A 15,172-nucleotide genomic window follows, 5' to 3' on the forward strand; every position below is an offset into this window, starting at 1 on the left:
GCTAATGCAAACATCTAACCGCTAACAGCTAGTCAAATCAGCTATCAACTAACAACTCCTAACCAAACAGGGCCATTGTATTTTGTAGAAAAAATTAGAAAATATAGAGTTAGGCGAACAACCGATCCAAATCGGTCCGGTCTGGCTTTTTGACCGGTTTTCCGTTCCATCCTGGGTCCGGTCAACATAAGCAGTCCGGTCTCCAAATCTAGCATTATCCAAAAATCAATTTCCGATCCGTTCCATGTCAATCTGATCCGGTCCGGGTTTGGACCGATGAACACAGCAAAATATATTTCGCCATATAATTCAGACAAACATATTTGACAAACCAAAATTTCAAAAATGGATCAAATCAAATGAATTGGAATCATATTGCTCAAGTAAGAATTCAACCCACAAAAACCTGATATTTCCCTCCTAAAACCCTCTTCTTCTTCTTCTTCTTCTTCTTCAACAAAACCCCCAAAAATCTCTCTCCTCTTCCACAATTCCACACAACAATGTCTGCAACAAACGACACTTCTCAATCCTTCATTCCGTACACCCTCAAACAAACCCTAACTCCCCACAAACGCGCTATCTCCTCCCTCAAATTCTCCTCCGACGGCCGTTTCCTCGCCACTTCCTCCGCCGACAAAACCGCCATCATCCACTCCCTCTCCTCCTCCACCTCCGACGACCCACCTTTCTCTCTCCACCAGCAGTTTAACGGCCACGAACAAGGCATTTCCGACGTCGCCTTCTCCTCCGACTCTCGCCTCCTCGCCACCGCCTCCGATGATAAAACCGTCAAACTATGGGATGTATCCACCGGTCAGCTCATTAAAACCCTTATTGGCCATACTAATTACGTCTTTTGCCTCAATTTTAACCCCCAATCGAATTTGATTGTTTCTGGGTCTTTTGATGAGACTGTTAGGGTTTGGGATGTTAAGAGTGGGAAATGCTTGAAGGTTTTACCAGCTCATTCGGACCCTGTCACTGCTGTTGACATTAATCGGGAAGGTTCCATGATCGTTTCCAGTAGTTATGATGGATTGTGTAGGGTTTGGGATACTAATACTGGTCACTGTATGAAGACTTTGATTGATGATGAGAATCCTCCTGTGTCGTTCGTTAAGTTTTCGCCGAATGGGAAGTATATTCTTGTGGGCACATTGGATAATAATCTGGTATGGAAACTATCTGAAGCTTTTATTTGTATCAATTTGGATTTGTTCATTGGGTTTTAGGTCAGGCATTGTTTGATATGTTGGCTGTATGTATGCTTTCTGTGATTGTTGAATTAGGCTTCTTGTAACTGTCTGAATTGGTGTGGTATTACCTTGGCATTTGTATGAAGACTTCTTACTGAAGGGGAGTTTATTTTTGTTGGTAATTTGGATAATTCTTTTGTATGGGAACTATTCTTGGTTCTATTTAGCAGTTTCAGTTAAAAATTGTACACTGGTGTAATTTTGTTTTCATGGTTTGTCGAGTTTTAATTTGTTTAGCACTTATCGAGTGGTTAAGTTAGGGCTTTTGATGACAGGGTGTTGTTTTTGGATTGATTGATTTGTGTTGCTTGCCGGGATTTGTTGCGATTAGTGATTTAAGTTTAGTTGCTGGTACTTACAGAAATATGACAACTTTTTAAGGTTAGGGTTGTTATCGTGTGTGGAAAGTGATTTATGTCGTTGCATTTAGGTTGTTTTCATTTCTAGTTGAGCTGGGTGAATACGTTTCACATGTTCTTTGGGGGTATCTATTGTTTGATGTGAGTAAAGTTTGTTTGTTGCTGCTTAATCGATGTTTCTTTGGAACGTTGGGAGGAGAGCAACCATGGTTTGCGCAGCATTTTTGTAAGTGATTTACGTAAATGAAATGTTCAATGGGAATAACTTCGTCGAGCTACAAATGAATTAGGAATGACACTATATAATTTATTTTCCACTTTCTGTAGGCACAATTAGAATCTTCAATGCCACCCTCGTGCGAATTGATTCTGTTAATTCTCTTTAATAGGTAGGTTTCGTTAAGTTCTGGTTTTCCTATTACGTTGTAGATATGCCAAGTTGGCTATTGATTTCAAGGAAGCAAGTCCACCAACACGAACCACAGTTTTCTCAGTTGGAGTTTAAATGGATGAAAACCGCAAAACTATGTATCTTTCGAGGAGACAAATCTGCTTGTCTGTGACCATTTGCTCATTAGCTGTTATACGGACAAAAATATAGTTCCAATTTGGTTGCACATGATTTTGATTTGTGAAATTGCTTAGCCTTTGCTAGCAAGATTATCAGTTATCTTCTACTGCAGCAAGTTTTATCAATGAACGTAGTATCTAGTATGAGCTGAGGCCTGTTGGGCCTTTTGTTGTTTTTATAGTATGCCTGTTGTGTGTTGATTGAAGGAATAAAACGGGGGAATTTAGTCATTTAGTCATTTAGTCATTTCATAACGATCTCTGTAAAGCAAGGGGCAAAGTTTCGTCAACTGCTTCTTATGTAAGGTCTTCTTCTTCAGTGAGCTATACGGGCGTACTATAGTTTTTAACTACTCGAGGAGAACTATGGGGCTATGGGCTACTCCATTCTTTACTTTAAGTTACTAGTTAGTTTAGCTTTCCTTCCCCTACTTCGACTAGCACTAGGTTTTTTCATATCTACCCTACCTCAAGCTCTGTTTTCAATTGTACTGTGCCTCAAACAACCGAAATCTTTCTAGCTGAATCTGATACATTTGACTAAATGGGAGTTCCAGGGGCATGATTAGTGGGACACATTTACAGTGAAAGATGAACGGTTGGGTGGATAGCTGAGTCTTTTTAGCAGAATTTGACTCAGACTATACAATATTTGGTTGTTTGGTAACAAAATGTCAAAATGTATTCTTGGCTGCAAAGCAAAATTGCTTAGAGAAGATTCCGCCACACATATAGCTGTGAGTCTGAGAGCCTAGCCATAGTGTTCTAAAGCTATGATGAGACATGATCGATTGATTGAAGATCATAGGCTGTAGTTCATATATATATTGACTTCTTTCTTTGGCTTGCTATTTACATCGGTAACTTTAAATTATTGACTTATGGAGTGTAATTAGGCTGTACTCCCTCCGTCCCTAAAAGAATAGGTTGGTCAGTGGGCCCTTAAGGAGAGATAAGAGAGAGAGCAAGTGAAAGTTACTAAATAAGGTATAGGGCAAACAAATAGGGACGTCCCAATATGAAGTACGTGGCAATCTTTTAGGGACGGAGGGAGTATGTGGTTACTTGTTAAACCTGCATCCTGAACGCTTGTCAAATTCTGGAAATCTTGTTCGGTCCAAATTCAGATGAAGGGTTGTAGTAGCATATTGTATTTTTATTTAATCTCCAAGTACTCGCTTCGTTTCTGCGTTATCCCGCACAGCAATGCAGCTTTTTACTAGTCTATAGTGGGCAGGGAAAGCCTTCGCCTATCATTGTGATGCAGACCAGTGGTTAAGTTTCTTAATGTTGACCTTCATTTGTAATTGCCAGTAGTAAATATTACATCATCCAGGATTATCTAGGATTATTACATCATCTGTGTACCTTTTTTTTCACTTAACCTTTATTGAGTAATTTACACCGTGTCTCAGCTTATCTTTTATGCATTTTTTCCCCTTTCTTTCCAAAAGCCAGTAGTAAATATTACATCATCCAGGAATAGGATTCATGTAACATACATTTTGAAGTGTAGCAAATGAGCAGTTATTGACTGTACTTCCGTATTTATCTTTCTATAGATATTTTACTATGATGTTTGTGATTTACCCGACTTTATATTGAATCTGCAGAGGCTGTGGAATTTCCAGAACGGGAAGTTTCTGAAGACATACACAGGACATGTAAATTCAAAATACTGCATTTCAGCGGCATTTTCCATATCAAACGGAAAATACATTGTTAGTGGTTCGGAGGATAATTGTGTTTACTTATGGGAACTTCAGTCAAGAAAAGTTGTCCAAAAACTAGAAGGTCATACCGACACCGTCATAACAGTTGCTTGTCACCCTACCGAGAACATGATTGCATCTGGTGCCCTCGGGAACGACAAGACAGTGAAGATATGGACTCAAGGCAAAGACTAATTCTTTCTTGATTTATGTTGGCTTCTTCAAAGGGATTGTTGAGGGTGGCTGTATGTACTTGTAGGCTTGTAGCTTAGTGTTTAGATCTAGTTGTAACATGGCACGGCAGTTGTTTGTGCCGCCGTCGGGAGTTTTAAACTGTCCAATACTTTTTCTTATGTGAAGGAATTACTTCATGACTGGACAATACATATGATGAGTAATTTTGCTTTGAAAAAAAAAATTACAGGAGTATTATTTTGTAGATATTCTTGTGTGATGTTTAATTTCTTTTATCTTTCATGAATGTGAAACTGAGTATAAATGAACATATTCACTCTCCACAATGTAAGTTGCTCTTTGGACAGAATAAAACGTAAGTTGTATTACTTGCAAATAGGGGTAGACACGAGTTGAATTGAGCCGAGCTCTAACATGGTTCGCTTGGTTTAGTTAAAATTTTCCGAGTTTGAACTTGAACTCGAGACCTCGAGCTTAAAAATCCTTATCGAGCTATGTGTGATAGGAATTCTTCGAGTTCGAACCAAGTTTCGAGCTAGTCCTTTCGTTTTAACTTATTTTAACTTATACTGTATTGGCTTATTTCAGCAAGCATAAGTTCAAAAAGGTTTAGATAAGTTTCTACAAGATCTGACGAGTTCAATTCATATAAGATCAACAAAAACAAGCTTTTGTTATACATAATTCAACGCATAATCGATTTTTTTTAGCAAAAATAAATTCAGATAAGTGGATTTAAGTTCTGAATGGTTCAAGTGAATTAATTTCGAATTAAATTGAGCAAAAAATATCCTACATAGACCAACTTTAATTTTATTTTTTATAAGGTACATACACCAACTTAAAATACCCCACACTTTTTAATCACAATTTTAACATTTCATTTTATTATTTTTCAATATGAAAATGCTATTGTGATTTATTTTTTTTCCTTTTTTGCAAAAATAAACAAATGAACTTTCTTCAAACTCCAAATCGGGCATAGTCGCATTTGCTCTGCATCTCCTTCCTCCGCCCGAAACCATCCAACAAAAGCAGCATTTTGAAGTTTTATCACCACCTCTAGTCGGCGGCGCCTCTGTCAACCACCACTCCTCTGCGGCTGCTTTTCTCAGTATGTACTTTCTTCGCTTATCTATTTTGCATCGATTTTTTTTTTTTTGGATTTTCTGTTGATTTTTGTGTGTTTTATATCGATTCAAAAAGTGTTTAATATGCAATTTTTTGATACAATGGATTCAAATTGTTAAGTATGTTCTATTGGTTTATGTTAGCTTTCTTTTGGTGTTGTTTAATGTCTATGCCCACTTCATAATTCTACTTGAAATTCGTATTAGGGTTTGAGCCGTTTTTTCCTGTTATTTTGTTTCTTGAGATCAGTATTTTGTTGAAATGGTAGTGAAATTCTATGCGTAATGTTTTGATAACTTGGTAATGCTAAAATGGTAGTGTGGATTGATTATTTGGGAAGTTGCCATTGGATAAGTTATGGCAATTTTGGACTTGCTTTGGAATTTGAGCTTTGGTTTGTGTTACTTTGGATTGGTTTTCTGTATCGGGTAGTTTGGTGGGGATGTCATAAGGAGTGTGTTTGAGTGATGGATTTGATCACTGTATTTTGGAATTGCCTAGATCAATGATGCATTCTAGTTAAAGAAACACAAGCCAATTGTGAAGCAATCTGAGTTTCGTTTACTTGTAAGAAAATGAAATCTCAAGGCAAATCTTTTGTTGCATTTTTGTTTGGCTATTTCAATAATTCGACAGCTGCTCCATAGATAAAGATAACTGTATCATAGAATTTGTGAAACTTTGTTAGGATAATATGTGCGATGGCAGTTTGATTATTTTGGTGGAAAATGTTCTGTGGACCCTAACAATTATCAACCCCGTCAGGGATATAAAGAAAGAGAGTGCTGTAGAGTCCAGAGGGCAAGTTGCCTAATTTTCTGGTTGATGATTGATGATTCATTGTTATCTGTCACCTGCGTGTCCTGTTTACATGAGTACTTCTGTCTTCTACAGTTGCTACGGTGTAATTGTGTAAAAAAACTTAGCACTCTTTTGATTGCGCTTGGTAGTTGATACATGTGAGACCGAGGGTTTAATTCTTCTTAAGTTTAAATTCAGTGAGGTATGGCAATTGAGGACTTGTTGTAAAATTTGAGCTTTGGTTTGTGTTTCGACGGGTTCGTTGCATTGTATAGTTTGGCGGGGATGTCATGAGGAGTGTCAGAGTGTGTTTAGGTGAAGGATTTGATCACTGTATTTTGGAATTGCCTAGGATGAATAATGCATTTTAGTTAATGAAATACAAGCCAATGGTGAAGCAATCCGAGTTTCGTTTACTTGTAAGAAAATGAAATGTCAAGGTCACATTTTTGTTGCAGTTTTGTTGGGTTATTTGTCCAATTTGACAGCTGCTCTATAGATAAAGATAACTGTATCATAAAATTTGTGAAACTTTGTATGTGCGACGGCAGTTTGATTATTATGGTGGAAAATGTTCTGTTGACCCTAGCAATCACCAACCCGGTCAGGGATAAAGAAAGAAAGTGACTTGAACTTTACCAACTGTAGAGTCCAGAGGGCAAGTTGCCTAATTTTCTGGTTGGTGATTGATGATTCATTGTTATCAGTCACCTGTGTGTCCTGTTTACATGAGTACTTCTGTCTTCTATAGTTGCTACGGTGTAATTGTGTAAAAGAACTTAGCACTCTTTTGATTGCGCTTGGTAGTTGATACATGTGAGACCGAGTGTTTAATTCTTCTTAGGTTTAAATTCAGTGAGGTATGGCAATTGAGGACTTGTAAAATTTGAGCTTTGGTTTGTGTTTCGACGGGTTCGTTGTATCATATAGTTTGTCGGGGATGTCATAAGAAGTGTCAGAGTGTGTTTGGGTGAAGGATTTGATCACTGTATTTTGGAATTTCCTAGAATGAATGATGCATTTTAGTTAAAGAAGCACAAGCAATGGCGAATCCATCCGAGTTTCGTTTACTTGTAAGAAAATGAAATCTCAAGGCCACATTTTTGCTGCAGTTTTGTTGGGCTATTTCTCCAATTTGACAGCTGCACCATAGATATTGATGACTGTATCATAGAATTTGTGAAACTTTGTTGGGATAATATGTGCGATGGCAGTTTGATTATTTTGGTGGAAAATGTTCTGTTGACCCTAACAATTATCAACCCCGTCAGTGATATAAAGAAAGAGAGCCACTTGTACTTAACCAATAGTAGAGTCCAGAGGGTAAGTTGCCTAATTTTCTGGTTGATGAATGATGATTCATTGTCATCATTCACCCGCGTGTCCTGTTTATGAGTACTTCTGTCTTCTATAGTTGCTATGGTGTAATTATGTAAAAGAACTTAGCACTGTTTTGATTGCGCTTGGTAGTTGATACATGTGAGACTGAGTGTTTAATTCTTCTTAGGTTTGAAAATTTAGTGAGGTATGGAAATTGAGGACTTGCTGTGGAATTTGAGCTTTGGTTTGTGTTGATGGGTTCGTCGTATAGTATAGTTTTGCAGGGATGTCATAAGGGATGTGTTTGGGTGACAGATTTGATCACTGTGTTTTAAAATTGCCTAGGATGAATGATGCATTTTAGTTAAAGAAACACAAGCTAATGGTGAAGCCATAAGAGTTTCGTTTATTTGTAAGAAACTGAAATCTTAAGGCCATATTTTTTTGCAGTTTTGTTGGGCTATTTCTCCAATTTGGCAGCTGCTCCATAGATAAAAATAACTGTATCATAGAATTTGTGAAACTTTGTCGGGATAATATGTGCGACGGCAGTTTGATTATTTTGGTGGAAAATGTTCGGTTGACCCTAACAATTACCAACGTTGTCAGGAATATGAAGAAAGCGAGTGACTTGAACTTAACCAACTGTAGAGTCCAGAGGGCAAGTTGCCTAATTCTCTGGTTGATAATTGATGATTCCTTGTTATCAATCACCTGTGTGTCCTGTTTATATGAGTACTTCTGTGTTCTATAGTTGCTATGGTGTAATTGTGTAAAAGAATTTAGCACTGTTTCGATTGCGCTTGGTAGTTGATACATGTGAGGGTGACTGAGTATTTAATTCTTCTTAGGTTTGAAAATTCAGTGAGGTATGGCAATTGAGGACTTGCTGTGGAATTTGAGCTTTGGTTTGTGTTTCGACGGGTTCGTTGTATGATTGTATCGTATAGTTTGGCGGGGATGTCATAAGGAGTGTCAGAGTGTGTTCGGGTGAAGGATTTGATCACTGTATTTTGGAATTGCCTAGATAAATGATGCATTTTAGTTAAAGAAACACAAGCCAATTGTGAAGCAATCTGAGTTTCATTTACTTGTAAGAAAATGAAATCCTCAAGGCCATATTTTTGTTGCAATTTTGTTGGGCTATTTCTCCAGTTTGATAGCTGCTCCTTAGATAAAGATAACCTTATCGTAGAGTTTGTGAAACTTTGTAGGGATAATATGTGCGACGGAAGTTTGATTTTTTTGGTGGAAAATGTTCTGTTGACCCTAACAATTATCAACCCCGTCAGAGATATAAAGAAAGAGAGCGACTTGAACTTAACCAACTGTAGAGTCCAGAGGGCAAGTTGCGGAATTTTCTGGTTGATGATTGATGATTCATTGTTACCAATCACCTGCTTGTCCTGTTTACATGAGTACTTCTGTCTTCTATAGTTGCTACTGTGTAATTGTGTAAAAGAGCTTAGCACTGTTTTGATTGCGCTTGGTAGTTGATACATGTGAGACTGAGTGTTCAATTCTTCTTAGGTTTGAAAATCCAGTGAGGTATGGCAATTGAGGACTTGATGTGGAATTTGAGCTTTGGTTTGTGTTTCGATGGGTTTGTTGTATCGTATAGTTTGGCGGGGATGTCATAAATAGTGTCAGAGTATGTTTGGGTGAAGGGTTTGATCACTGTAATTTGGAATTGCCTAGGATGAATGATGCATTTTAGTTAAAGAAACACAAGCTAATGGTGAAGCAATCTGAGTTTCGTTTACTTGTAAGAAAATGAAATCTCAAGGCACATCTTTTGTTGCATTTTTGTTTGGCTATTTCTCCAGTTTGACAGCTGCTCCATAGATAAAATAACCGTATCGTAGAATTTGTGAAACTTTGTCGGGATAATATGTGCAATTGCAGTTTGTTTATTTTGGTGGTGTTGACCCTAACAATTACCTTACCAACCCCGTCAGGGATATAAATAAAGAGAGCGACTTGAACTGAACCAACTTAGAGTCTAGAAGGCAAGTTGCCTAAATTTCTGGTTGATGATTGATGATTCATTGTTATCAGTCACCTGTGTGTCCTGTTTACATGAGTAATCTAGTTGCTATGGTGTAAAAGAACTTAGCACTATTTTGATTGCGCTTGGTAGTTGATACATGTGAAACTGTGTGTTAAATTCAGGGTAGTTGATATAGCCGGATTGCGCTTGGTAGTTGATTGCGCTTAGGTTCGAAAATTCAGGGAGGTATCTGATACGTAGTATTTGTTGAGTTATGGTTGTCTGGTTGTTACACGCGATTCAAATGTAGGTTTTAGAATCTTGATGTTATCCATTTCACATATTTGTTGCAATCCGGCTATATTATGTGAGTTGGAACTTGGAACCAGTTATACTATATTCCTTCGCGTGATTTTAATGAAACATTCCACATACTTGGTTATCCTTGTGTGCAGAGAGAGCTAGAAGTTACTGATGGCTACTAGAGTGATCTCTCAAATCAGAAAACTTCCCCTTGTGAATGCACTGAGGCAGGCTAGCCAGCCATCTGCTACTCCTGGCTCATACAGCTCAAGATGGACCATGCCATCTACTTCTGTGGGTCCCACTTTGAAGAAAACCAGTGGTCTTACTCCTGCAATGGGGTCTCTATTTAGAAATTCGGGCTTAGGATCAGTTACTGCACATCCACGCTCTGGTTTTTCCGCGAGTATTCCAAGTATGTCAGTATCTGTACGCTACAATTCAACATCAGGGATATACGCAAATGTTAGGAAGAGGTTTACTAAAGAACGCAGAAACAGAGGAGAAATAAAGGGGGTTTCGGATAACGTTCTTTCTTTTGGTAAATATGCACTTCAGGCACTCGAACCAGCTTGGATCACATCTAAACAAATCACAGCAGGACAGCTGGCAATCAAGAGGAACATGCGCGGTGGGAAGCTTTTCATGCGTATATTTCCACACAAACCGATTTCTCTAAGGCCCGCTGAAACCCGTATGGGTCGAGGGAAAGGAAACATAGCATTTTGGGTTGCTGGTGTTAAAACTGGTAGAATGATTTATGAAATAAACGGAGTTCCGGAAAGTGTAGCGCGTAAAGCAATCACAGTTGCAGCATCGAAATTTCCTCTGAGAACCAGGTTTGTCAAATGTTAGGGTTAAAACAGGAGATGGATTCTCTTCCCCATTGTTTGGACAGATCTTGTCTCGTTTTTTTCGAATATTTGTACCTTTTCTACCAAGGAAACTTGCTGAAACATACTCAGAATTTTGATAGGTTGGATTACAAACTCTTTATCTTTTGGTTTCATATGAGCAGTTCAGGTAGATAGTTCAGCTTTTATATTACAGATGATATCAGACTTCACCTAGCTGGTAGTTGAAGTGATGTTTTGACTGTTATTCAACTGTATTTGGTTCGGCATAAAACATTTTCAAGAAAATAATGATACTCCGTAACATTTATCTTTTATCATCATCACTTTTATTTGGGTGATTCCAAATCAATAATGATTATTGATGAATAGTATAAATTACATGGCATCTGCCAGAGTTTTCTAGGTTCTTGATTCTCATTTATGGATGAGAATTTTTTTAGGGTTTTTAGGGTTTCAATAATTGGGAAGGAGATTTGGATTCATACAGGTTTAGGGTTTATCATCAACTCGTCAATCAGAACAATTCGTGCGCATATTGCGAAGGGCTCTACTTGGAAAGATGCGAAAACATCGAAAATCACTGCTCGCGTTAAGCTAGAAGCGGTGAAGTACGAGATGTGCTTTAGAATGCAGAATAGTAATTGGTTTGATTGTAACAGTTATGTATTTTCTTTGAATCTGTGGTATGCAGATCTATTTTATTATTGTAGATGCCGTATGGCTGATTATTAATGAAATTGTTCTTCCCCGTCAAAATAAAATAAAATTACATGGCATAATTGTAAATAAATAGACTTTCAAGATATATATTTAACTTTAATTTTTATTTCTTTAAGCTCACATTATTATTATTTAAATTCAAATTTTATTGACTTAACCTTAAATTTTTATTCATTTAATTCACTTTTTTCGCTTCCTTTTTTTCCCACCTTTTTTAGTTTTTCTACGATTTTATTACGAAAATGTCATGTTATTTGTACTATTCACAAATTGTCAAATCACAGTTGTTTCCCTTTTATTTGGTCTTTCTACCCGTTGTTTTTTTCCCGGTCTAATTGATGGTTTGAAGATTTATTACTACAACATAGTGGATTCTGTTTTAAACTAGTAGAAATGCTTGACCTTGAGTTTAAACATCAAAGCTTTCACCACTACACTATTAGATGTTTGATGTTACCATTGCAAAAGAAAAATATATAAGTAAATGTAAATGTCATTAATGTACTAACCTGGGGCATCACCCGGGCCCAAAAACTAGTTCTACTTTACGAAGCGACTCATATTTTTCATATTGTTGTTTGATAGTTGATCGAAATACAACATCGATATAATTTGTTGATAGTTGATTGGGTGTATAAGTGTATTAATGTATATCAGTATATTCTTTGTCGGATTTTGAAATGTAAAATGTGACTTGAAGAGTGGTAGAACTCTAATAGTGATTGCCGTAAGGATTTGTTCTTTTCGCCTTGCAAAATAAGTTTAGATAAGTTTAAGATATAAAGCTCAAATTAGTGAATTTCGAACGAAAAAGACAAGGTATTAGTCAATAGTGAAGCTTACAACATTATCCCATGAAAAAAATACTTCTATTTAATTACAAACTTATATGAAGGAGAGGGAGAACTTTGAAAAGGATTACACTTCTACTAATATGGAGTATTGCAAGGGTTTAAAAGAAAATGTTGTACATGGTTTGAAGAGAACACACATCTTAATTAGTGTAACTTGTAAAAGTGTTTCTTCAAAATCGTTATCAAAGATTGCAAGGGGAGTTGGCAAGTCCGGAATCAGAGTAGTGAGAATGTAACTTGCAAGTTGCAAGTAGGTAGGTAAGTCCGGGGCAAGAGAATAAGTAGATCAAGTAGTGTTGGAAGTATCCTTCCATAAGCTAGTCTTGCTTCAAAAGAATAAAATTTTGCTTGTCCCATATTGACAAAAAACAAGAGTTTTACCCACTTTATATATCCACACTCCACTAATAGGTTTGTTAGAAGACTTGAGAGGAGGTTCTAGGCGACCGCACGCGCGCGCGCGAGCCGGGCGAGTGGCACGACGCGTTCGCGGGTGTGGGTGGGGGCCCTTTTTGCCGCCGCTCTGTCTCGCATAACGGCTAGTTTGTCATATTTTGGTAACCGAATATTTTCTATAACGGTTAGAGATTTTATTCTGGAAATTGAGTCATTGATTGATTCTAATTGATTACCGAATTTATTTCCTTCCGAAATAATTCCTTCAGGCTTTTCGTTATTTATTGTGGCTTTCTTCTTCACGAAAAATAATTGCTCTCCGAATTTTTTCCTCTCAAACACAAATTCTCTGGTTTGTTTTTGGGCAACGTTCAATCTCGTTTTCAATCTATCTTTTTGTACTACACCAACGAGATAGATGTCGTGTAACCCTGGAGGTTGATTGTCAAGAGGCCGTGTGTACGTAACGGGACAAATTCAACTTTAGGGCAGTGTTCATACACGTCATGACTTGGTTAAAGATAAGTTTATTCGTTCATTACTAGTCATTGTTCCTACAAGTAGCGTATTCACTTATCAAGAACGTCCAAACCATTACTTTTATTGAAATCATCTCTCCACACTTTAAAATTACCCAATTTGTTTAAGAATCATAATTCACAAGTCTTATTGTCCGACATGACATCTAATAAGTGAGTATTGTAACTTCAAGTTCGAGAGCATTTATTCACGTATTCATATTTTTAGAACAAAGTGTGTTAATATTTTCTTTTAAAACAAAAGTTAAAATAAATATGAAAATCACATAAATAATTCCTCACTTTTTATACAAACCAAAATTTGTACTTCGTATGTTATATCTTATTTTCTAAAGTACAAGAAAAACATTGATGCAAGTTGGCGTAATTTCACAAGAAAAGTGGGTGTTATAATCTTTTACATGTAAATAAAACATTCACACTTTTAACCGAGCTTCGGAGGCATATTCTAATTTACTGGAACTATACTCCCCCCCCCCCCCCCCCCCCCTTCTCTACATCGCTGCTCTCCCTAACTATTAAGAGAACCCGAATAACAATTTAAATTCAGCATCAGAGAGTTTTTTCTTAAAGAATGGAGCTCGATGTCGTATGTTAACATTTTCCCGATGCTATGTCCCAACGTATTCAATATGAGTCAACTTTCATAAACTTGTGTGCCACTGTCTCACTGTTGCATGTATCTTGTTGCAGGTAAAGTATCATTACATTGTAGACGCCTAGGACCATGCCTTGCTTGTTTGTTGCATTGTTCCAAACCCAAGGAAAAGTGCGATTCATGTGCTATAGTTGTTTTCCTAGATAGGCATTGAGCGCGGAGCCGTTGACACTGAAAACGCTCCCTATTGACACGGGAAAGCGCCCACTCTTTGTGTTGACCCTAGGAGCATGGATATAGTGTGTGTTGAGCCTCATTCCTATATACCGAAGTGTTACCATGACCCCGGGACCTCGGTAGGGAATCGGAAACACAACGCTAGATTATTGAACCAATCACCGTGACCATCGGGTGGGAATGGATTGTAGTAGTGTACAATGCTTCCTAGACTTACTTGTAATCCACCAAATGACCATGCTTGAGTAGACTAGAGAGACCTTGACTTGCCATAGCTATACTAAGTGGAATCCCTCTTCCCTAGTCATACCCCTTTATATTGATTACACCCCTCGTTTGTGCAATTAGTGACAAGTTGTGAAAACAACTCAACATTGATTCAACTATACTCCCCCCCCCCTTCTCTACATCGCTGCTCTCCCTAACTATTAAGAGAACCCGAATAACAATTTAAATTCAGCATCGGAGAGTTTTTTTCTTAAAGAATGGAGCTCGATGTCGTATGTTAACATTTTCCCGATGCTATGTCCCAATGTATTCAATATGATGTCGTATGTTAACATTTTCCCGATGCTATGTCCCAACAATCAATGTTGAGTTGTTGTGACCAAGTAAAGTTTCTAGTGAGTGCATATCTATTGCCAGTATAGAAAACGCTTGATCCCCGAGAGTTCAATCCCTTACTTACCCCCATGCTACTATACTTAGTGTAGTGTCATAGGATCGAGTCAAGTGGAGAAAAATATTATAACTCTGGTGAGCTCCCATGATTAACGACTAGTGGGAGGGCATCAAGTATGATGATAAATCATCGCATGGGGGCACCAAAGATGGTGCCATCAATTACCGAACCAGTAGCTCAAGATGAGCTATGTAAAGGGAACATATGAGGGGGAACCGTGACCACGGTCGTGAATGCGGTGCCCTCCATTGACAAAATTTTATGCTTTATGGCTTGCATGATCACTAGACTTTTCCCTTTTAGGAGTCACCACTAAAGAGTCGATGCTATGGTCACCACCACCTGCAAAACAATTCAAAACATGTGCTTTCTCCGAAGAATCACTAGAGGTGGTGTGAGGCAAATCATTATTGATACAAAATCAGACACAACTATACTTTAACTTGACTCCTCTGTGTTTTGTCAAAAAAAAAAAAAAAAAACTTGACTCCTCTGTCATGGAACCCTTAACAACGCGGGTTAAGTTGAATATATCATTGTTATCCCCCACATTTAAGGTCAGTTTCTCATTCTTAACATCTATGACTTCCCCTGCAATATGAAGGAAAGGTCTACCCAAAATAATGGGAATATGTACGTCCTCCTCCAT

General features: G+C 37.6%; 2 protein-coding genes across 2 annotated transcripts; both read left to right on the forward strand.

Annotated features, from left to right (window-relative positions):
• Positions 1–335: 335 nt before the first annotated feature.
• On the forward strand, positions 336–4,341 carry LOC110783390 (COMPASS-like H3K4 histone methylase component WDR5A). Its single transcript, XM_021987731.2, has 2 exons — positions 336–1,175; positions 3,802–4,341. Exons 1-2 carry the CDS (start codon positions 504–506, stop codon positions 4,093–4,095), a joined length of 966 nt encoding a protein of 321 aa, XP_021843423.1. The 5' UTR covers positions 336–503; the 3' UTR covers positions 4,096–4,341.
• Positions 4,342–5,026: 685 nt separating this feature from the next.
• LOC110783391 (50S ribosomal protein L16, chloroplastic) lies at positions 5,027–10,811 on the forward strand. The gene is made up of 2 exons (XM_021987733.2): positions 5,027–5,209; positions 9,793–10,811. The coding sequence occupies exon 2, from the start codon at positions 9,812–9,814 to the stop codon at positions 10,493–10,495; it is 684 nt and encodes a 227-aa protein (XP_021843425.2). The 5' UTR covers positions 5,027–5,209; positions 9,793–9,811; the 3' UTR covers positions 10,496–10,811.
• Positions 10,812–15,172: the final 4,361 nt, after the last annotated feature.

This window comes from Spinacia oleracea, chromosome 4 (assembly GCF_020520425.1).
Source record: "Spinacia oleracea cultivar Varoflay chromosome 4, BTI_SOV_V1, whole genome shotgun sequence".
NCBI lineage: Eukaryota > Viridiplantae > Streptophyta > Magnoliopsida > Caryophyllales > Amaranthaceae > Spinacia > Spinacia oleracea.

What these genes read in the sequence shown, in the direction of transcription:
- LOC110783390 (XM_021987731.2), top strand. Translation starts at nt 504, where the DNA reads ATGTCTGCAACAAACGACACTTCTCAATCCTTCATTCCGTACACCCTC. An exon ending in GCACATTGGATAATAATCTG is followed by an intron (nt 1,176 to 3,801) that starts GTATGGAAACTA and finishes TTGAATCTGCAG; the next exon opens with AGGCTGTGGAATTTCCAGAA.
- LOC110783391 (XM_021987733.2), top strand. Translation starts at nt 9,812, where the DNA reads ATGGCTACTAGAGTGATCTCTCAAATCAGAAAACTTCCCCTTGTGAAT.